Below are 24,144 nucleotides of genomic sequence, written 5' to 3'. Positions count from 1 at the left end.
CTCCGTCAAAAAAAAAAAATAAAAATAAAAAAAGAAAGAAAAGAAAATGAATGTGAATCAAAGATTCTACACATAGCCAACCCAGCATTCAAATGTAAGGGAAAGAAAGACTATACTCAATCTTTCTGAGAGAGTTATTCAAGGATGTACTACTGTAGCAAAATAAAATGAAGGAGATATATTAAGAAATGGAAGGGAACCAGTAAAACATGTATTTAAGCTATGTGATACTTTTTAATCATAAATCATAATTCAGAATTAAAATCCCAAAGTAGGCAGGATAGCACAGTTGAAAGAGCACAGCTGTGGCACTGAAAGAGTGTTCACTTAAATTCTCTGAGCCTCTAGTTCCCTCATATATAAAATACTATACCTGGCCAATAGTACAGTATTACAGTAATAGTACGAACCTCAGAGGGTTGTTGTGATGCTGAAATAAGATAATCCTTGTAAAGTACACCCACAATGCACATATATATATATATCTGCATATATATTATCACTTTACATATTTACATATAAAATGAATGATTTCAACATGGGATGAAGAGGGAGAGAAGAGGTAAGTGAAGTCTTTGCCTTAATAAAGGCAAAAGAATAACTCTAGACAGAGAAATTTTAAAAGTATAAAAATATATGTTAAAATTTTAAGAGTTGTGCTCACTTCAGTAACATATATACCAAAATTGGAACAACACAGAGATGATTAGCATGGCCCCTGCGCAGGAGTGACACATAAATTCGTGAAGCATTCCATATTTGTGTACTTGCTAGAAACAAAAAATTTAAAGGTTACCCCTAAAGAACAGAACTGTGTAACTTTCAGACTCCCGGACGATGCACCTCAAGAGTGAGACATGGACAGGTTCCTTAGGTGGCACGTGGCATAGAATGTTTTTAAAACATGGCTATAGTTAATCATTGTGATTACACTGAGTGGGGTGGCCTGTGCCTATAATCCCAGCGGTTTGGAAGGCAGAGGTGGGAGGACTGCTTGAGGCCAGGAGTTTGAGGCCCCCCTGAGCAACATAGTGAGACCCCATCTCTACAAAATGTTTTTTAAAAAGCCAGATGTGGTGGCTGCTGTGGTCCCAGCTGCTCAGGGCCGAGGCAGGGTGATTACTTCAGCCCAGGATTTGAGGGTGCAGTGAGCATGATTATGCCACTGCACTCTAGCCTGGGCAATGGAATGAGACCCAGTCTCTTAAAAAAAAAATTCTGATTATGTTAGAGCAACATGTCAGTTTGATACTATCACATCTCTACGTCTTCTCTTTCTTACTCTTGTTAACACTTAAATAAAAAATAAATAAATAAAGAGGGAACAGGCTCCAGACAGGCAAAAAGGTCTGGCTACAAGGTAATAACATCATTTGGTATTTTTTGTAATTCTATTTAAGTTATTTTATTTATTTATTTACTTTGAGATAAGGTCTGGATCTGTCACCCAGGCTGGAGTACGATGGCACAATCTTAGTTCACTACAGCCTCCACCTCCAGGGCTCAAGTCATCCTCTCATCACAGCCTCCAGAGCTGCTGGGACTACAGGTGTGCAACCCCATGTCAGGCTACTTTTTTTTGTATCTTTTGGTAGTGATGGTCTCATTATGTTGCCCGGACTGATCTCAAACTCCCAAGCGATTAACCCACTTCAGCCTCCCAAATTGCTGGGATTACAGGGGTGAGGCACCATGCCCAGCCTATTTATACTGACTTATATTTATGGAAGGTGATACTGGTTTTTCCTTTTATAGTAATGATATAAAAATCTTACTTTTAAATGAATTGATTTATCTGTTTAAGTGAGTAATTAGGTAGAAAATATTGGCCAGGTGCTGTGGCTCACGCTCTAATCCCAGCCAGCACTTTGGGGGCCGAGCACATGGATTACTTGAGTCCGGGAATCTGAGATCAGCCTTGGCAACGTGGCAAAACCCCATCGCTACAAAAAATAGGAAAATTAGCCTGGCACAGTAGCATGCACGTGTAGTTCCAGCTACTTGGGAGGCTGAGGCAAGAGGATCACTTGAGCCCGGGATGCAGAGGTTGCAGTGAACCAAGATCACACCATTGCACTCCAGCCTGGGTGACAGAACAAGACCCTGTCTCAAAAAAAAAAAGAGAGAGAGAGAGAAGATATTAATTACTGCCACTGGGATGCATTGTGAAAAAAAAAAAATGAAAAACTAAAAAAAAATGGCTGGGCGCGGTGGCTCAACCTGTAATGCCAGCACTTTGGGAGGCCGAGGCGGGTGGATCACCTGAGGTTGGGAGTTTGACCCAGCCTGACCAACATGGAGAAACCCCGTCTCTACTAAAAATACAAAAAATTAGCCAGGCGTGGTGGTGCATGCCTGTAATCCCAGCTACTCGGGAGGCTGAGGCAGGAGAAATGCTTGAACCTGGGAGGCGGAGGTTGCAGTGAGCCAAGATCAGGCCATGGCACTTCAGCCTGGGCAACAAGAGCGAAACTCCATTTCAAAAAAAAAAAAAAAAAGTAACAGGTGGTATGCAGATATTACAAAACTATGAGAATGGCATGCAAATAACTAGAGTTTGGCAAAAAATTGAACAAGAAAAATTCTGTCAATCCAAGAAAAGAAGGAAACAAAATAAAGTAGAAAAATTAATTACAAACAAATCAAAAATCACAATAAAAGTAAGCTGGGGTAAATCCTTTTGTCTTAGTCCATTCCAGCTGCTGTAACAGAATGCCAGAGCCTGGGCGGCTCATAAACAAATTGATTCGTCACAGTTCTGGAGGCTGGGAAGTCCAAAATGAAGGCACTGGCGAACCCCGTGCCTGCTTCCCAGACTGCATCTTTTTGCTGTGACTTCACTTGGCGGAATGGGCAAGGGATTTCTCTGGGGTCTCTTTCTAAGGGCACTAATCTTACTCATTCGAGTTTCACCCTGTATCACCTCGGGAATTTGGATTTCAACATATGGATTTGGGGGACATAAAAATTGAGCCCATTGTACTACCCTCGAAAAGAAAAACATTTTTCCCCTTAAAAAAAAAAATCCAGCTATGAACTACCTAGAGAACTACATGCCCCTGACATGGGGACTATTACAATTCAAGGTGAGATTTGGGTGGGGACACAGAACCAAACCGTATCAGATGGTTTTTTAATAAAGATCAATAAAATGGTCAAACAAATTTCAGTAAGAAAAAAGGAAAGAAGACACATCTTTTTAAAAAAATTAATGAAAAAGGTTTCATTACTACAGAAATAAAGGACTTTAAAATTGTAAAAAAAAAAAAAAAAAACTATAGAGCATAGCTTTATGCTAATAAATTTGAAATCAGTGTTTAGATGAAATGGATTATTTTCTAGGAAAACATAAGTTACAAAAAAGACTCAAAAAGAGATAAAAGATCAATTTTTTTTTACAGTTGAATAGCTCCACTTAAATATAACCAGACAAAATTCTTTATGATTGAATTTTATCAAGCTTCAGGGACCAGATAATGTTTTCACTGAAGAAGGCATTAGCTAAAAAAATAAAATCATAATAATCTGGTTTGTTTTATTTGTATTTTTAGGTTTCAGAGCATAAAAAGATGGAAAGCTTCCAATTCATGCTGCCAAGCTAGCAGAACTCTGACAGCAATGCCACAAAGCAGCACCAAAAAATAAACCTATAGGTTAATCTCACTTGTGGAATATATAAATACAAAGTGGAAGTCGAGGCTGGCTGTGGTGGCATGTGCCTATAATCCCAGCACATTATAGGTGGGAGGATTGCTTGAGCCCAGGAGTTCAAGACCAGCCTGGGCAACACAGTGAGCTCCCCTGTCTCAAAGAAAAATTTAAAAAATTTAAAAATCCATGGTGTTGATCTTATGTTTACCCAAGAATGCCACAAGACAACACAAAATAAGGGAGAGATAAGATATAAAAAGGAAAAAAAGAAAAATGAAAATTAATAAAAAGGAAGCAGAGGCAGTACAGAGCGAGATGGCCAAATAGAAGCCTCCACTGACAGTTACCCCTGCCACCCAGGAACGCTAGGTTTGACAACTATCTATACAAAAACGCACCTTCATAAGAACCAAAAATCAGGTAAGCAATCGCAGTACCTGGTTTAACTTCGTATTGCTGAAAAGGCATGAAGAGGGCAGGAAAGACGGTTTTGAATTGCTGACGACACCCTCCTCCATCCCCTGGCAGCAGCCACATGGCACAGGGTGGGAATCTGAGCAGCTGTGGGAGGGAGGGCATGGTGCCTGTGACTGTGCATTGAACCTGGTGCTGCCGTCACGGTGGAAAGCAAAACCGGGTTGAACTCGGGTGATGCCCACCCATGGAGGGAGCATTGAGACCAGCCCCAGCCAGAGGAGAACCGCCCAGCCCAGGGGTGGGACCCGAGTCCCAGCAAGCCTCACCATCATGGCTACACTGCTCTGGGATCCTAAATATACTTGAAAAGGGGGTCTAGGCCATGAGGACTACAACCCTTAGGCAAGTCCTGGTCCTGGTGCCTGTGGCCTTGGGGGACTTGGGACCTAGTGAGACACAGCCGGGGTGGTTAAGGGAGTGCTTGTGTCACCCATCCCCCCACCTCAGGCAGTGCAGCTCGCCTCTAAAAAGACTTCCCCTTCTTCTGTTTGAGGAGAGGGAAGAGTACAGAGGACTTTGTCTTGCATCTTGGATACCAGCTCAGCCACAGGAGAATAGGGCAATGGGCAGAGTCATGAGGCCCCTACTCCAGGCCTAGCTCCTGGGTGGCATTTCTAGACACACCTTGGGCCAGAAGGGAACGCGCTGCCTTGTAGGGAGGACCCAGTCCTGGCAGGATTCATCATCTACTGACGAAAGAGCCCCTGGGCCCTGAATCACCAGCAGTGATTCGCAGGGGTACACCATGGGCCTTGGGCGAGACTCTGAGAGGTGCTGGCTTCGAAGACATGGTAGTGGCTATGGTGAGAGACTCCTGCTTGAGAAAAGCAGAGGAGAAAGTAAAAGAGGACTGTCTTACACCTCAGGTGCCACCTCAACTGCTGTAGGGTAGAGCACCAAGAGGCTCTTGGAGTCCCCAGCTCAGGCCTTGACGCTTATTTTTTTGAAATGGAGTCTCACTCTGTTACCCAGGCTGGAGTGCAGTGGCATGATCTTGGCTCACTGCAACCTCCACCTCTGGGGTTCAAGCGATTCTCCTGCCTCAGCCTCCAAGTAGCTGGCATTACAGGCACCTGCCACGATGCCTGGCTAATGTTTGTATTTTTAGTAGAGACAGGGTTTCACCATGTTAGCCAGGTTGTGACCTCAGGTGATCCACCCCCCTCAGCCTCCCAAAGTGCTGGGATTATAGGTGTGAGCCACCACCCCCGGCCCAAGGCTTTGACTCTTGGATGGTATTTCTGGTCCTGCTCTGGGCAAGAGAGTAGCCCACTCCCCTGAAGAGTAAGTCCCAGGCCTGGCAGCATTCACCACAAGCTGACTGAAGAGTCCTTGGGCCTTTAGGTGAACATCAGTAGTAGCCTGGCGGCACTCTCCATGGGCCTGTGGTAGTCATGGCCATGAGCAGAGGCTCCTCTGCATGTGGAAAGCAGATGGAAGAGTAGGAAGGACTTTGTCTTGTGGCTTGAAGGCCAGCTTAGCTGCAGGAGCTTAGAGCACAAGGTAGACTTCTAAGGTTTTTGACTCCAGCCCTTGGCTCCCAGACAGCATCTCTGGACCCGCCCAGAGCCTGGGGGGACTCGCCACTCTGAAGGGAAGGACACAAGCCTGGCTGACTTTGCCACCTGCTGATTGTAGAGTCCTAGGGCCTTGAGCAAACATAGGCGGTAGCCAGGTAGTGGTTACAGCAGGCCTTAGGTGAGACCAGGTGCTGTGCTGGCTTCAGGTCTGACCCAGCACAGTTGCAGTGGTGGTGGTCACCAGGGGGCTTGTGTCACCCCATTCTCAGCTCCAGGCAGCTCAGCAAAGAGTGAGAGATTCTGGGAGAAAGTAAGGAAAAAGAACAAGCGTCTCTCCCTGGCAATCCAGAAAATTCTTCTGGATGTTATCTAAGACCACCAAGGTGATACCTCTACAAGTCTGCATGAACCACAGAATTATGGGCTTGGAGTGTTCCCTAATGAGGTGCGGCTTAGATCACAACACTCAAGTCCCTTCATATACCTAGAAAGCCTTCACAAGGATGAGTACAAATAAACTCAGACTGCAAGGACTACAATAAATACGTAACTCTTCAATGCCCAAACACCGATGAACATCCAGAAGCATCAGGACCATCCAGGAAAACATGACCTCATCAAACAAATGAAATAAGGCACCAGGGACTAATCCTGGAGAAACAAAGATATGTGACATTTCAGACAGAGAATTCAAAATAGCCATTTTGAGGAAACTCAAAGAAAATCAAGATAACATGGAGAAAGAATTCAGAAATCTATCAGATAAATTTAACAGAGATTGAAATAGTTAAAAAGAAGCAGAAATTCTTGAGTTGAAAAATGCAACTGACATACTTAAGAAGGCATCAGCCTTAAGAGCAGAAGTGATCAAGCAGAAGAATTTGTGAGCTTGAAGATAGGCTATTTGAAAATACACAGGGAGGACAAAAGAAAAAATGATAAAAGAAATGGAAAGATATTCTATGTTAATGGATTGGAAGAATCAATATTGTTAAAATGTACATTACTACCCAAAGCAATCCACAGATTCAATGCACTCCTTATCAAAATACCAATGACAGTCTCCACAGCAATAGAAAATCCTAAAATTGATATGGAACCACAAGAGACCCAGAATAGCCAAAACTATCCTGAGTAAAAATAAACTGGAAGAATCACATTACCTGATTTCAAATTATACTATAGAGCTATAGTAACCAAAACAGCATGGCACTGGAATAAAAATAGACACATAGACCAATGGAACAGAATAGAGAACCCGGAAGCAAATCAATAAATCTATAGTGAATTCACTTTTGACAAAGATACCAAGAACAAACACTGGGGAAAGGATAGTCCTTTCAATGAATGGTGCTGGGGAAACTGGATATCCATATGCAGAAGAATGAAACTAGACAGTTATCTCTCACCATTTACAAAAATTAAATCAAAATTGATTAAAGATTTAAATTTAAGACCTCAAACTGGCCAGGCGCAGTGGCTCACGCCTGTAATCCCAGCACTTTGGGAGGCCGAGATAGGTGGATCACAAGGTCAGGAGATCGAGACCATCCTGGCTAACACAGTGGTAGCGGGCGCCTGTAGTCCCAGCTACTCGGGAGGCTGAGGCAGGAGAATGGCGTGAACCCAGGAGGCGGAGCTTGCAGTGAGCTGAGATCGCGCCACTGCACTCCAGCCTGGCTGACAGAGCAAAGACTCCGTCTCAGGAAAAAAAAAAAAAAAAACCCTCAAACTATGAAACTACTAAAAGAAAATGCTGGGGAAACTCTTCAGGACATTGGACTGGGCGAAGATTTCTTGAGTAATACCCCACAAGCACAGGCAACCAAAGCAAAAATGAACAAATGGATCATATCAAGTTAAAAAGCTTCTGCACAGGCCAGGTGCAGTGGCTCATGCCTGTAATCCTAGCACTATGGGAAGCTGAGGCGGGTGGATCACTTGAGGCCAGGACTTCAAGGCCAGCCTGGCCAACATGGTGAAACTCCCACCTCTACTAAAAATACAAAAATTAGCTTGGCATGGCAGTCCACTCCTGTAGTCCCAGCTACTCGGGAGGCTGCGGCACGAGAATCGCTTGAACCCAGGAGGTGGAGGTTGCAGTCAGCCGAGATTGTGCCACTACACTCCAGCTTGGGCGACAGAGCAAGACTCTGTCAAAAAAAGAAAGAAAATAAAAAGCTTCTGCATAGCAAACAAGACAATCAACAAAGTGAAAAGACAACCCACAGAACTGGAGAAAATAATTGCAAACTACCTATATGACAAGGGTTTAATAAACAGAATATATAAGGAGCTCAAACAAGTCTATAGGAAAAAATCTAATAATGTGAAAAATGGGCCAAAAGGACCGAGTGTAATCACTCACACCTATAATCCCAGCACTTTGGGAGGCCTAGGCTAGAGGATGGATTGCTTGAGCTCAGGAGTTCAAGGCCAGCCTGGGCAACATAGTGAGACCTCATCCCTCTCTCTCTTTATATATATATATGTATTTTAAAAGGGCCAAAGATCGAAATAGATATTTCTCAAAAGAAGACATACAAACATCAAACAGACATATAAAAAGGTGCTCAACATCACTAATCATCAGAGAAATGCAAATCAAAACTATGAGACATCATCTCACCCCAGTTAAAATGGCGTATATCTAAAAGACAGACAATAACAAATGCTGGGAAGGATGTGAGAAAAAGGAATCCTTGTACGGTGTGGGTTGGTGGAAACGTAAATTAGCACAACCACTATGGAGAACAGTTTGGAGGATCTTCAAAAAACTAAAAATAGAGCTACCATATGATCCAGCAATTCCACTGCAAGGTATATACCCAAAAGAAAGGAAATTAGATGTTGAAGAGATGTCTGCACTCCTATGTTTACTGCAGCACTGTTCACAATAGCCAAGGTTTAGAAGCAATGTAAGTGTCTACCAACAGATGAATGGATAAAGAAAAGGTGGAGTCAGGTGCGGTGGCTCACGCCTGTAATCCCAACACTTTGGGAGGCCAAGGCAGGTGGATCACTTGGGGTCAGAAGTTCGAGACCAGCCTGACCAACATGGAGAAACCCTGTCTCTACTAAAATACAAAAAGTAGCCAGGTGTAGTGGTGGGTGCCTGTAATCCCAGCTACTCAGGAGGCTGAGACAGGAGAATTGCTTGAACCCGGGAGGCAGAGGTTGCAGTGAGCCGAGATCGTGGACAACAGAACAAGGCTCCCTCTCAAAAAGGAATAAATAAATAAATAAATAAATAACTTAAAAAGGTGGGACATATAAACAATGGCGTACTATTCAGCCCAGAACGAGATTGTGTCGTTTGCAATAATATAGATGGAACTGAGGTCATTACATTAAGTGAAATAAGCCAGGCACGGAAAGACAAACTTCGCATGTTCTTCTTTGTGAGAGCTAAAAATTAAAACAATTGAACTCATGGAGATCAAGAGTGGAAGGGTGGTTACCAGAGGCTGGGAAGGTAGTGGGGGATGGGGAGGACGTGGAGATGATTAATGTGTACAAAAAAGTAGAAAGAATGAATAAGACCCAGTATTTGGTAGCAAAACAGGGTGACCATAGTCAATACTTTAATTGTAAATTTAAAAAGAACCAAACGAGTATAATTAGATCATTTGTAACACAAAGGATAAAGACTGATGGTGATGGATACCCCATTTCCCCTGATGTGACTCCGACACATTGCACGCCTGCATCAAAGTACGTCATGCACTCCATAAGTGTATACACCTACTATGTACCCACAAAAATTAAAAATTAAAAAAAAAGTTTAAAATACAAAAAAAATTTTTAAGTCTATAAATCAAGTTTTTTTAGCAGTCTATTAAAGGAATAACAAGCCAGGCACGGTGGCTCACGCCTGTAATCCCAGCACTTTGGGACGCCAAGGCAGGTGGATCAGCCGAAGTCAGGAGTTCAAGACCAGCCTGGCCAACATGGAGAAAACCCTGTCTCCACTAAAAAAATACAAAATTACCCGGGCATGGTGGCGCATGCCTGTAATCCCAGCTACTCGGGAGGCTGAGGCAGGAGAATTGCTTGAACTCGGGAGGCAGAGGTTGCACCGAGCCGAGATTGCACCACTGCACTCCAGCCTGGGCGACGAGCAAAACTCCGTCTCAAGAAAAAAAAAAAAAAAAAAAAAGGAACAACACACTATGATCGGGTAAGATTTACCCCAAGAATTTGAAGATGACCCAACATCAACAAATCTAGTAATGTATTTCACTTTATTAACATATTAAAGAAGAGAAAACAATATCATCTCAATTAATGAAAAAAAATCCATCTCAAAATCAAGTACTCATTTTGTTGAGAAAAACAAACTTTTAACAAGAAAAGATACTTCCTGAAGTTGATAAAGCTTGTCTACCAGAAACCTACAGAGTAAACCTCACACTTGGTAATTTAAAGAAAAACTCATTTGTGCCAGTTACAATTTATTGCCTGTCAGCTCCAAATTCACCTTTCTTGGTGAAGGTGGATGCTTGCTAGGAACGTTTTTTCTTGCCAGCTAACAAAATGCTAAACTGCGTCAGTAGAGGGCGCTGGAGGCGCGACAGGAGGGCGCCGCCCCGTTTCCTGTCGCCAGCGGCATGTGCGGGGACACCCGGTGGCACTTGTCCACCCACACGTTGTACGGAGACCACGCAGGAGGATTCCTGCTGGCCAAACGCATTGTGACCTAGTGGGGTTTATCCCAGGAATTTAAGGATGACTCAAATCAGCAACTCTTAATGTATTCTACTCTATTAACATATTAAAGGAGAAAAAATATCTCAATGGACAAAAAAAGTTTTGTTCTTTTTTTTTCCCCCTAATTGAGTACGCATCCAGATTAGGAAACAAACAAACAAACAAACAGCAAGGTCCACAGTTTCCTGCTTGCCAGCCTTATCCTGCCAGCTAGCTGTGAGCCAGCTCTGGCCCAAGGCAACCCAGCAAACACCGCTGCCATCCAGTGGGCCACGGCCATACCCTCTCCAATGAGGCCTGAATCTTACCCTTGGGAAGGATCCTTCCCCCTCCCGCCCCCACCTTTCCAGTTTATTTCTTTTTTGGATATTGTCCTGGGCCAGCCTCCCTCCCTCCCTCCCTCCCTCCCTCCCTCCCTCCCTGCCTCCTTCCTTCCTTCCTTCCTTCCTTCCTTCCTTCCTTCCTTCCTTCCTCCCTCCCTCCCTCCCTCCCTCCCTCCCTCCCTCCCTCCCTCCCTCCTTCTCTCCCTCCCTCCCTCTCTCCCTCTTCTTCTTCTTCTTCTTCTTTTTTTTTTTTTTTGGTAGAGATGAGGTCTCACTATATTTCCCAGATTGGTCTCCAACTCCTGGGTTCAAGCAATCCTCCCACCTTGGCCTCCCACAGTGCTGGGATTACAGGCATGAGCCACCATGCCTGGCCTTAGGATGTTCTTTAGAGTTCTCTTTTATCCCTCTGAGTAGCCAATCCCTTATGAATAGCTCGTGATTCTTTTTGTTGGATTTTATCTGTTAAATTATTGGTATGATTTCTGTCTCCTAAATGGATTACTAATGATAAAGAATTGGTATCAGAAATGGAGTTAAGCGCTCACCTTCTAGTTCACATATTTCTTACTTAGGTATCTAAAGTCCTTGCTAGTTCCTCTTCATCAGATACAATCAGCACAACATCAGTAATGCAGTGAGCGACTATGACGTTTTGTGAAAAGTCCAGGGGGCGCTATCTCTGCAGACCGGATTATGGGAGAGAACAGCGCTGACAGCCCTGATGTGAGACTACGAAGGGGCACTGTTGGCCCTGCAGGTAAAAGCAGACTGCTTCTGGCGGTCTTTCAAATTGGTCTGAAGACAGAGCTTTGGTCAGATTAACGGCTGTATACCAAGACCCAGGGGCCATTGAAGACTTTGTGCTCCAAGGAAGATACTGCATTTAAAATAGTAGCTGCAACTGGAGTCACTATTTACAATAGTCCATAATAACTCTCCAAGATCCACACCTCTTCTGCGCAGGCCAGACGGCTGAGTTAAATAGGGACGTGGAATCACCACTGCTGCTTCCTTCAGGTCTTCGATGGTGGCGCTAATCTCTGTAGTTCCACCAGGAGTGCAGCACTGCTTCTGGTTTTCTATTTCAGTAGGGAGGGGAAGTTCAAGAAGCTCGACTTGGTGCTTACTATCATAATGTCCCCAAGTATATCTAGTCCAATAACAGCTTCAGTAACGGAGGAAACAAAGACAGAGAGGGTCCACGGAACAGGTGGACTCACAGTCAGGCTAGTTCAGGCTCCATCTGTCACCTAGCCGCCATAACCGCCCATTTTGACTAGTGGCCGCAGTGTCACTTTGGGTCCCTGTGGATGAACATCCGTTCAGAGGCAAAGCTTCAGTCATCCCAGTGCACAGTCACTCTGTAAATTACACAGTTCTTCTGAGTAGGAGCTACAGGGAGACTTACGGTAGGTACTTGCAGCAGGGCTGCAGAGTTCATCCTCGGGGGGACATGCCCCCACACCTACACCGCAGTTCATAAAGGGGCTCTGGGGCTGTGAATTGACCCAGTCCTAGGAGCTAGGGGAGCGGCCGTAACTCTCTACTGTGGTGATTCAAATCAGGGTTCTGGCTACCAGACCCGGACTCTTTTTCTGTTATACTTTAGTAGGCAGCCCATCAATTTTGTTCCTAGAGATACCAGGATTGATTAGCCATTGCCAAGAATCCCTATGGCCAAAGGCATTCTGATTGCCGTTAGTCTCTACCGCCCTTTGTGCTAAATGTTCCCACCTTATCTTTGACAATTAAGTGCTCCCAGTTATCCTAAGGCACTTTGGGACCCCATCACCCCACTGATATCAGGAAGCTCGTCTCAGTGACAACATCCTTAGGGTCACACCTGCCTACACAGGAAAGCAAGCACAGAGCTTTTAGGGATGCAGATGCTCCCCTCACTATTCTGTTTCTCAATGTCTTAGTAAAGAAGTGTCTTCTGGGCCTTCTCATGGTTGTGGATGGGTGTTTGGTGGTAGATGTGCAAGTCACACATGACAAATCCACTGTGACATTCCTGTCTCCCTACGTCTCTGGATTGTCTCCCCCAAATCATAGCAGGGAAGCTCTGGCATCTCCACCTCATCAAATGTAGGCAACTGTTGAATCACCTCTAGCTGCACAAGCTAACCCATGACATCTAGACTCTCAGGTAAGTGCGTCTGTATCAATGAATTAACCAAATGGAATGTTCTAGCCTACCCTGTTGGATCAAACACTCTTAGAATCAATTCAACATGTTTCCCAGGTTTCTTCCAATATTTATTAGCAAAATCTTACCATTCTTTTGGTGTGTAAGTGATTTCCTTTGGAGTGAGTTATCTGAGTTATATGTCCCCCTGTAACATGCTAAGATTTGACCTAGTTACAGATCCAGTGACAACAGGGGTGACTGTGCCGGGTCTGAGGAAAGCGCATCCCTTTCCAAGGCGTCCTCCCAGATGAAGTTATCACAGGACTTTCAGGCAAAGGAAGTGTCCTGAGACCCAGGAGGGCAGAGTACTGCCACTGCCAAGGGAGCTTTGATCTGTCGGTTTCATCCGAATCCAAGCAGGTGTTCCCATTCCAAGTTTCAGGGTCAGTTCTTTCCCTGTGAATGCTCTAACTTGCGTATCAGAAACTTGACTGTGACAAACTCAAGTGTAATCCTGACTAAAACACCAGAACAATGGTGGTGTGTTAACAACTGACAATAGAGAAAGGGTGCCCCATTATCACTGCTACAGTTAACAAGTACACTGGCTTTCCAGCTATACAATAAGCCATGAAATGAAAATAGACATACAAATAATAAAAAGGAAAATACAGAATTGTTATTGTTTGCATGCAATAAGATTTTCCACCTAGGAAATCCAAATGAATCTACTGAAAAACCACTAGAGGGTCTAAGGAATCCACAGCAATACACAAAATAAATAGCCTTTCCAAATACCATCCACTTAGAGACAGAACCAAGAAGGTTTCGTAATGTTGTCACAGCAAAACCTGAAACAACCTAAATGTACTGACAGAATGGTTCACTAAATTTCAGTGTATTCTGACTATGAGATATTATCTATCAGTTGTATTGCTACAGAAAACATTAAAAACAAAGTAAATGTAAAAAGGAAAAAACAGGCTCTGGAACACTATATATAGTATGATCCAATTTACGTAAAAAACAAACACTAGGCCGGACGCGGTGTCTCACGCCTGTAATCCCAGCACTTTGGGAGGCTAAGGTGGGCAGATCACTTGAGGTCAGGAGTTCTAGACCAGCCTGGCCAACATGGTGAAACCAAAAATACAAAAATTAGCTGGGCGAGGTGGCTGGTGCCTATAATCCCAGCTACTCTGGAGGCTAAGGCAGGAGAATCACTTGAACCCAGGAGACGGAGGTTGCAGTGAGCCGAGATCGCACCACTGCACTCCAGCCTGGGCGACAGAGCGAGACTCCTCTTAAAAAACAAAACAAAACAGAAAACCACTGAAAATATGTATGTTTTGAGGTATAAGTATATGAAAAGAAATACATGTGGAAGAAACTTCCCTTCAGAAAGGGGAGTAATTTAAGAGGGCTTTCACTTTCTTTAATTTATATATTTCTGTCTTACATTGTAGCTGGACATGGTGGTGCACAGCTGTAGTCCCAGCTACTCAGAAGACTGAGGTGGGAGGATCACTTGGGCCCAGGAGTTTGAGGCTGCAGTGAGCTATGATGGCACCACTGCACTGAAGGCTGGGAAACAGAGAGACCCTGCCCCTAAAAAATAAAAAATAAAAAAATACATACTTATGTATTGCTTGTGTTATTGGGCTGAAGATCTGAGAAACTCTGGCGTCATCCCTTCGTGATCCATTTATCCAACAACTCACTGATAAATATCCAACACCTGCCAGGTATCTCACACTTGAAACAGGTAACATGATACATAATTCTGAAACTGCAGGGCTACAGAACCCTAATTCTAATAGCCGACCAGATATTTTTTTCAGTAAAGACCTGCGAGATAGCATCTACAAATTCTCCTTAACCACACATTTGGAATCGTTGACTGAAAACTCATTAGCTTTTCCCAAAAGCAAGCTGTATTATAACTAAGCTGGAAAATTTTCTCTTTGTTCATCCAACAGGGATATTTTGAAAGACTCTAGCTGGGGCTGGGCACGGTGGCTGGCGCGGTGGCTCACGCCTGTAATCCCAGCACTTTGGGAGGCTGAGGCAGGTGGATTACCTGAGGTCAGGAGTTCTAGACCAGCCTGGCCAACATGGTGAAACCCCGTCTCTACTAAAAATACAAAAATTAGCCAGGTGTGGTGACAGGCACCTGTAGTCCCAGCTACTCGGGAGGCTGAGGCAGGAGAATCGCTTGAACCCAGGAGGCGGAGGTTGCAGTGAGCCGAGATCATGCCACTGCACTCCAGCCTGGATGGTAAAGCAAGACTGCATCTCAAAAAAAACCCCAAAAAACAAAGTAAAGAAAGACTCCAGCTACACTTAGACATACTTCTAACCTTAGATATATTATAGACCCAGCTTGGTTATTAGTATTGAAAATGCTTTTAAAACCACTTCTGTCATATATATTTCACATAAGAAGAAATAAATTGAGTAAACATGGAAAAATGTTATGTTCACTTCTATTAATAAGCAAAAAAAACCAAAAAACAAAAAAAAAAAACAACTCATTGAATTAGCAGACTTTGAAAAATATTTAAAATGGCTACTAATGTTGAAGAGACCTTGAAATGACTGCCTGCAACACTGCTAGTGGCAGCACAGGTTAGAGAGTCGGCAATGTTTATCAAAAGTCACAAAATACCAGTCTCTGAAATAATCATCTTATGATTGAGATTTACTTTTAGTAAATAGTTGCCATGAAGAAAAATAGTTCTTTGGGCTAAGCTTCAATAAGTGCATTATTTATAATAATAAAACTTTGGAAACAACCTAAATATTAAAAAAAAAATTTGTAACAAACTATGGCACAACCATTCAATGGAACATTAAACAACGATTTTCAATTATTTTATAAAGAAACTGTAATAACATAAAAAATGAAAAGCAATGAGTCATTTTAAAAATCCTCACTCAACTGGGAATATTATTTTTATAACGTAAAAAATTAGTAAATCTTTTTTTTTTTTTTTAGAGACAGAGTCTCGCTCTGTCGCCCAGGCGGGAGTGAGTGGTGTGATCTCGGCTCACTGCAAGCTCTGCCTCCCAGGTTCAAACGATTCTTCTGCCTCAGCCTCCCGAATAGCTGGGATTACAGGGCTGCATCACCACGCCCGGCTAATTTTTGTATTTTTAGTAGAGATGGGGTTTCATCATGTTGACCTGGCTGGTCTAGAACTCCTGACCTCAGGTGATCCGCCGGCCTCGGCCTCTCAAAGTGCTGAGATTACAGGCGTGAGCCACTGCACCTGGCCTTTATTTTTCTTTTTTATTTATTGGCCACTATACTAATGGGAAAACATTTTAATATAGTCATAATTAAAAATAATTAATTTTAAAATTATGTCTTTTTTTTTTGAGGCGGGGTCTTGCTCTGTTGCCCAGCTGGAGTACAGTGGCACAATCTCAGCTCACTGCAGCCTCTGCCTCCCAGGTTCAAGCAATTCTCCCACCTCAGCCTCCTGAGTAGCTGGGATTACAGGTGCACCACCACGCCTGGCTAATTTTTGTATTTTTAATAGAGAGGGGGTTTCACCATTTTGGCCAGGCTGGTCCCGAACTCCTGACCTCAGGTGATCCACCCGCTTCAGACTCCCAAAGTGCTGAGATTACAGGCGTGAGCCACTGTGCCCGGCCCATAAATTTTTAAGTCATAATTTGACTTAATAAATTTTGTCATAAATTAAGTCATAATTTAAAAATTATGAGTATACAGCAATATAGGAATCAAAAAATTTCTTATCTAAGCTCAATGATAAAAGCAGAAAACAAAATTTTACTTGTACTCTCTCAGATTGTAACTATATAAGATATCTATTCAGATGCACAACCCTGAAATAACATGTGAGCTCAAGCTCATTAGGCTGAAAGAATGATGGCTGGTTTTTCTTCAAAATATTTTTTTTGTTTCCTCAGTATGAGCAGAGTACAAAAAGACTCAAAGCACAGAAAAGTTTTGGTGACCCACCTGCTGCTGCTTTCTAAGGAACATTTCAATGTCCATATGAATCCGGGCCTCTTCTTCGGTTTTCATCCTGAGTTTCTGTAAGAACAATAATCAGACATCAGCACGTCTTCCCTGCAGGGCTGTGAATCAGAAGTTCTCAAGATTAGAGGAGCAGCTTGGTCGGCAGCTCAGGTTTCCTTTACCAGCTGGGATGCCGGGAATTCAGTTTCGTGCAATTCCTGTTCACAAACACCGCAGAGACACATGACGCGGCACTGTCTGGACTGTGTTAGTGTCCCTAACGAAAGGAGCGCAATCCCGTGAATTGAAAAGAGGTGCCCATTGAAGGAGAGAAACGGTGCGCCAAGGGCACACGGCTGTGGGGCCTAAAAAAGGGAAATTCCAGAGTGCCAGGAAGACTGTTGTCGTGGCCTTAAGCCACGTTAGTCTCAGAGCAAGGAGTCCTCCCACACACAAATTCCATGGTCTAAGGACGTTTGTTCCTTCTTCCGTCTTCCCATCTGCCTGCTGCTCTTTGCGTGTGTGTGTGTGTGTGTGTGTGTGTGTGAGAGAGAGAGAGAGAGAGAGAGAGAGAGAGAGAGAGAGAGAGAGAGAGAGAGAGAAGGGAGTCTCCCTATGTTGCCCAGGCTGGCTTCAAACTCAAGGATCCTCCTGCCTCCCTTCCAATTAGCTGGGACTAGTGCCTGGCTTTGTGTATGTGTGTGCAGTGTGTGTGTGTGTGTGTGTGTGTGTGTGTGCGCGCGCACGCGCGCGCCATTTCGCATTCCCCTCAAAGAAGATCTACCACTTTCTTCCTCCTGATATTTTTCACCATGACTTCTCATCTCCATAAATTCAGGTTTGAATGAAGTTCACCTCTCAAGATGCTGTATTTCTTACTGGAGGAGTGAAAAGTACTGGTTAGATAAAACAAACAGCAGCAAAATCCTGCCATAACTAAGGATCTTGTTTTGCCCTCTCCCTATAATTAGAGAAATGGCGATTGGTTTGATAAAATAAGAAGAAGTGACCGAGGAGAGAAAGTACAGCCAATTTTCAAAGTCATTATGAGGCAGGAGAAGGAGGCTACAGCCCGTTGGAATCTCCGCTTGCGAACATGTGTATCCTCATTTAGGCTTCCATTTTCAACCTCAAGTGGAGGGGCTGTTGCCGAGAGAGATGGAGGGAAATCTTCATCTCCCTCCTTTGTTAGCTGAGACAGGATCAGGAGTGACAGCTCAAACGCCATCTCCTGGGTTCTTCACTAATGTCCCAGGGATTACCTCAATCTCTTCCAGCAAGACTTCCTCTGTTCTGTTACACTTTCTCTGGGTCTGGGCAATCTGCAGCTCAGTATTGGTTTTCATGTAGCGATTCTCCAAGTTGGATTTTGCTTTCATCTCTTGCAGTTGGTCCTTGAGGTTAGCAATATATTCATTCTGACTCTGCAATGGAAAGACCAGGTTTCTAAATTGAAAATACATTCTACCGCCATTCAGTTCAGCCAGTGGCTTAAGGTTCCCTTTTATAAGTGTAAATCAATAAGGAACGGGAACTAGTTTTCCGCTGTCACACAACGGGAAATTTAGCCAACAATCATGAAGAGAGGAAAGTGAGTAATACAGCGGTTCGAAGAATCAGGGCGAATCAGGGCGGAGATTAGTTCCCAGGCACATTACTGGTGTGTCCATATTTCCCACACAGATTTCTCATTTTGGTAGGAAGAACACTGGTCAAAATGATGAAAAGAACTGACTTCCCACCCAGGCCTCCAGCTGTGTGAACTTGGCCAAGTCAAATCTCCAACTTTTTTACTTTCTATAAAACACACACACACACACACACACAACACCCACCCTGACTGAAGTATCTCAGAGATTATTAGGTTTCATTGAGAACACGTGTGAAAACGCTTTCTTTTTGCAGGTCACCAAGTGCTTGGCAATTGCGAGGACTCAATAGTCATTAAGAAAAATATTTATTCAGCACCAGGCACTGAGCTAGGCTCTAGGAAAATCATGGAGATCTAAACAGACATATTCCCTGCCCTCATAGAGCTTACAGTCTAACAGAAGAGAGGTGGTTAAAAAGAGACAAACACATGTGTAAACTTTCAAAAATTGTGCAAAATGATAGAAAAGGAAAGCTTGACAGGCTGTGGGAGGAAATAACAAGGGAGGAGTCCATTCGACTCTGGAAGGCCTGAGAGGGACTCTCTCGGGAAAGTGATGGTTCATTCGATGTACATTAGACTCTGGAAGGTCTGAGAGGGACTCTTGGGAAAGCGATAGTTCATTCGAGGTACATTAGACTCTGGAAGGCCTGAGAGGAACTCTCTCCAGAAAGTGATGGTTCATTCGATGTACATTAGAGTCTGGAAGGTCTGAGAGGGACTCTCGGGAAAACCATGGTTCATTCGAGGTACATTAGACTCTGGAAGGTCTGAGAGGGACTCTCTCAAGGAAGCGATGGTTCATTCAATACCTGAAGGATACGTAAGCCCACCACATGAAAAACAGGCTTGGCCAGGCACCGGGACTCACGCCTGTAATCCCAGCACTTTGGGAGGCTGAGGCAGGGGCATCACCTTAGGTCAGTAGTTTGAGACCAGCTTGGCCAACATGGTGAAACCCCGTCTCTACTAAAAATACGAAAAATAGCTGGGCATGCTGGCGTGTGCCTGTAATCCCAGCTACTCGGGAGGCTGAGGCAGAAGAATCGCTTGAACCCGGGAGGTGGGGGTTGAAGTGAGCTGAGACCGCGCCACTGCACTCCAGCCTGGGTGACAGAATGAGACTCTGTCTCAAAAAAGAAAGAAAAGAAAAAGAAGAAGAAAAATGGAAAAAAGAATAGAAAAATAGGGTTAAGGGAACTCTAAAAAAAAAAATAAGAAAAAGTATATGCCCAAATCCTGAAGCCATCAAGACCTGGATACATTCCAGGAATGGAAAGAAAACTCCGGAGGCTCTAGCCTAGTGAGGGTTGAGGGGACGACAGGATGAGGCTGGAGGTAGGTAAGGGCACCACACAGGACCTCGGAGGCCTGACTGAGAAATTCAGGTTTTATTCCAACTGTGGTGGGAATCCTTGGAAAGCTTTTAGTCAGGGAGGTAACATTTGTTTGAAAAGAACTGTTTGGAAGAATCATTGTGTGAGTGAGTCCACAGGGAGGCGCCCTGACAGCACAGCAAACAAGCACACAACCAGCAGCAAAAGTGCTTCAACCGAGGTCCGCCCTCCTCTAGACATCAACCGCCTTTCTTCTCTTTTTTTACTTTTTTTGAGACAGAGTCTTGCTCTGTTGCCCAGGCTGGAGTGCAGTGGCGTGATCTAGGCTCACTGCAACCTCCGCCTCCCGGATACAAGCGATTCTCTGCCTCAACCTTCTAAGTAGCTGGGATTACAGGCATGCGCCACCTCGCCCGGCTAATTTTGTATTTTTAGTAGAGACGGGGTTTCTCTACGTTGGTCAGGATGGTCTCGATCTCCTGACTTCAGGTGATCCACCTGCCTCGGCCTCCCAAAGTGCTTGGATTACAAACGTGAGCCACCGCGCCTGGCCTCCAACCGCCTTTCATCTTAACCATTAAGTAGGGTAGAATTAGTTCTTTTTTATTAACAATTTTTTTTTTTTTCAGAGACAGGATCTCCCTCTGTCACTCAGGCTGGAGTGTAGTGGCTTGATCACAACTCACTATAACCTCCACTTCCTGGGCTCGAGCGATCTTCCCGAGTAGCTAGTACTGCAGGCGCATGTCACTACGCCTGGCTAACTTTTTACTATTTCTAGAGATGGGGTCTCAGGGGGTCTCACTCTGTTGCGCAGGTTGGTCTCAAACTCTTGGCTTCAAGGGATCCTCCTGCCTTGGCTTCCTAAAGTGCTGGGATCACAGACATGAGCCACTGTGCCCGGCTTTTTGTTGTTGTTGTTGTTGTTGTTTCTGAGACAGTCTTGTTCTGTCACTCAGGCTGAAGTGCAGTGGCATCATCATGGCTCACTGTAACTTTGACCTCCCAGGCTCAAGAAATCCTCCTGCCTCAGCCTACAGAGTAGTTGGGACTACAAGTGCATGACGTCACACTCAGCTTATTATTATTATTATTGTAGAAACAGAGTCTCACTGTGTTGCCCAGGCTGGCCTTGAAACCCTGGGCTCAAAGGATCCTCCCACCTCAGCCTCCCAAAGTGCGAGGATTACAGGCAGGAGCCACTGCTGCACCCAGCCTCCTTTTTTTTTCTTAAGGTAGGGTCTACTGTGTCCCCCAGGCTGTAATGCAGTGTCACCATCACAGCTCACTGTAGTCTTGAACTCCCAGACTCAAGCAATCCCCTCTTCAGCCTTCCAAGTACCTAGGGAATTAATTCTAAGTAACTATTCAAAGAAAAAACAAAGTGGTAATTGGACAAATCCTCTGTTAAGGAAAGCAAGCAGAGGCAGGGGTGTCCAACCTTTTGACTTCCCTGAGCCGCACTGGAAGAAGAATTGTGTTGTGCCACACACAAAACACACCAAAAATAGCTGATGAGCTGAAACAAAAACCAAACAAACAAACAAACCACACACACACACACACACACACACACACACACACACACACACACACACAAATCTCTCATAATGTTTTAAGAAAGTTTACGAATTTGTATTGGGCCCCAGTCAAAGCCATCCTGGGCCGCGTGCGGCCTGCAGGCTGCAGGTTGGACAAGCTTGACTTAAAGTATCATTAGGCCCCAACCCGGTGGGGTGGCTCACGCCTATAGCTCCAGTGCTTTGGGAAACCAAGGCCGGAGGATCACTTGAACCCAGGAGTTCAAGACCAGCCTGGGTAACACAGCAAAAACTGTCTCTACAAAAAAATGAAAAAATTAGCTGGGCCTGGTGGCACACGCCTGTGGTCCCAGCTCCTAGGGAGACTGCAGTGGTAGAATCCCTTGAGCCCGAGGCCGAGGCTGTAGTGAGCCACACTCATGCACTTTAGCCTGGGCAACAGAGCGAGGCCCTGTCTAAAAAAGGTCCCTAAGATGAATCAGAATGGAATTCTTCAAGTTATTTTGTCTACTAACTTTGTGATATAATTCTACAGAATCATTCTAATTGTATGACAGTTATTCCGACTAGATCAGAATCATTCCGAAGAGACTGAGCATCTCTGGCAGAGAATATGCTATAGGCCCTTTAAAAATATGTCTTAGTATTTCACATTGTCTTATAAGTTGTAGGATTGCAGGCAAATTACTGAACCTCACTAAGCCTATTTTCCCATCTGTAAAATTCTGCCCAGGCTGGAGTGCCTGGCACAACTTACATGCTCAATAAACGTTGATGAAATGAATTTTAAGAGATGTCTGCTTTTGGCTCACTGTTTTTCTTCCATTCTTTCTATATGCACTTCCCTTCTCCCCTGTCGTCCCCCATTTCTCTTTTTTTGTTTTTTGAGATGGAGTCTCGCTGTGTTGCCCAGGCTGGAGTGCAGTGACGCGATCTTGGCTCACTGCAATCTCCGCCTCCCAGGTTCAAGGGACTCCCCTGCCTCAGCCTCCCACGTAGTTGGGACTACAGGCCTGCGCCACCACGCCTGGCTAATTTTTGTGTTTCTTTTTAGTAGAGACGGGGTTTCACCATGTTGGCCAGGCTGGTCTCCAACTTCTGACCTCAGGTGATTCGCCTGCCTCGGCCTCCCAAAGTGCTGGGATTCCAGGCGTGAGCCCCCGTGCCCACCCATTTCTTCTCCTTCTTCCCCTTCCCTCCCTTCTATTTCCAAATTGTATGGCAGTCAGTGAATCTTTCTTTTTTTTTTCTGGAAACAGGGTCTTGCTCTGTTGCCCAGGCTGCAGTGCAATGGCGCAATCTCGGCTCACTGCAACCTCCGCCTCCCACCTCAGCCTCCCGACTAGCTGGGCCCACAGGCGCAGGCACCACCAGACCCAGCTAATTTTTTCTATTTATGTTTTGGTAGAGATGAGGTTTTGCCATGTTGCCCAGGCTGGTCTCAAACTCCTGGCCTTAAACAATCCACCCGCCTCGGCCTCCCAGTGTGCTGGGATTACAGGCATGAGCCACTGTGTCCGGCCTAGGTTTGAATCTTTAGGAAGACTAGAGTTAAAGCGAAAATGTGATGGTTTTACTTCATCGACTGGAATCCTTTTACCTATATGATCCCTTAGATTTCCTTCAAGGTCCACCTTATATATCACTCAAGTAAATAAAACCTTTGGCAGAAAACCTCAGCCCACACTGACAACTGTGGTTTTGTTTCTCACAGAATCTAAATAGTGTAGACAGGTATTTATCGAATAGTGTCTGTACATACAAAAATATACTTTTGAACACTCAAGAGCATGTTCTGGTAATTTTTCTTTCTCAGATTGAATATTAAGACTTCAGAGTAACAATATGAAGATAGAAATATAGAGTTAAAAGTCTTTAGCCTCTGCCCCTGGTAAACAGAAGGTACTGCATCATGTAAGTGTGGTTTTTTGTTTGTTTGTTTTTTAAGATGGAGTTTTGCTCTTGTCGTCCAGGCTGGAGTGCAATGGCACGATCTTGGCTCATTGCAACTTCAGCCTCCCAGGTTCAAGCGATTCTCCTGCCTCAGCCTCCTGAGTAGCTGGGATTACAGGCACCCGCCACCACGCTGGGCTAATCTTGTATTTTTAGTAGAGACAAGGGTTCTCCGTGTTGGTCAGGCTGGTCTCGAACTCCCGACCTCAGGTGATCCACCTGCCTCGGCCTTCCAAAGTGCTGGGATTATAGACGTGAGCCATGGCGCCCGGCCATTGTAAGTGTTTATAAGGACATACAACATTGGCTGTGCCAAGCCAAAGGCATCTGGTTTTAACGCCGTTGCCATGGGCCTCTGAGTACTCTGAGTTCCTTCCTGGATTGGTATTTTGCACAAACATTTTTATGGCCCTCCAGGTGACAGTGCGGAAACACGGAGGAAGATATAAAATCCTGACAGGCTATGATGGTAAAATCACGATTGCGGCACACTAACAAGCGAGCAGAAGTGCTGTTCCATTTCCTCTTCTCCCCAGTGTGCGAGAAGAGCCAGCCTAGACGCAGTGGGATACAGGCTCCTTTTCAGATTTTCACTAAGAAAAGATTTGCCTTCACTACAACCTTGAATCCTAGTTGTCCATGGTGTCTGGAACCTTCCTCGTGGTCAGGTCCATGGACGGATGCGTCCGTTTTGGGTTTTCACGGCAGACCAAACTTTACTTCCAAATCCCAAAACTGCCTTCAGATCTGGACCTCTGGACTTGCTATTTGAATTCAGAGAAGCATGATTTACTAATGAGAAGAGGCAGGCTACCAGCTCGAGTTACAAGGCTCTGAGGGCCGCCATAATAACGTG

General features: G+C 44.5%; 1 protein-coding gene and 1 non-coding gene across 6 annotated transcripts in view; one reads left to right on the top strand and one right to left on the bottom strand.

Moving 5' to 3' along the window:
- IQCG (IQ motif containing G) overlaps positions 1 to 24,144 on the bottom strand; it is a 70,997-nt gene that overhangs the window by 6,948 nt on the left and 39,905 nt on the right. For all 5 annotated transcript variants that reach the window (XM_050779068.1, XM_050779064.1, XM_050779063.1 and 2 more), the window contains 2 exons: positions 18,069 to 18,230; positions 16,807 to 16,881 (listed from right to left, as the gene is read on the bottom strand). In XM_050779068.1, coding sequence (XP_050635025.1) covers positions 16,807 to 16,881; positions 18,069 to 18,230 — 237 coding nt within the window. The remainder of the gene's footprint in view (positions 1 to 16,806; positions 16,882 to 18,068; positions 18,231 to 24,144) is intronic.
- On the top strand, positions 657 to 763 carry LOC126949414 (U6 spliceosomal RNA). The gene has a single exon (XR_007723720.1). It is a non-coding gene; the product is annotated as a U6 spliceosomal RNA (small nuclear RNA).

This window comes from Macaca thibetana, chromosome 2 (assembly GCF_024542745.1).
Source record: "Macaca thibetana thibetana isolate TM-01 chromosome 2, ASM2454274v1, whole genome shotgun sequence".
Taxonomy (NCBI): Eukaryota; Metazoa; Chordata; class Mammalia; order Primates; family Cercopithecidae; genus Macaca; species Macaca thibetana.
Note: the sequence above shows the minus strand (reverse complement) of the source record. Positions and strands in the feature narration are given on the sequence as shown.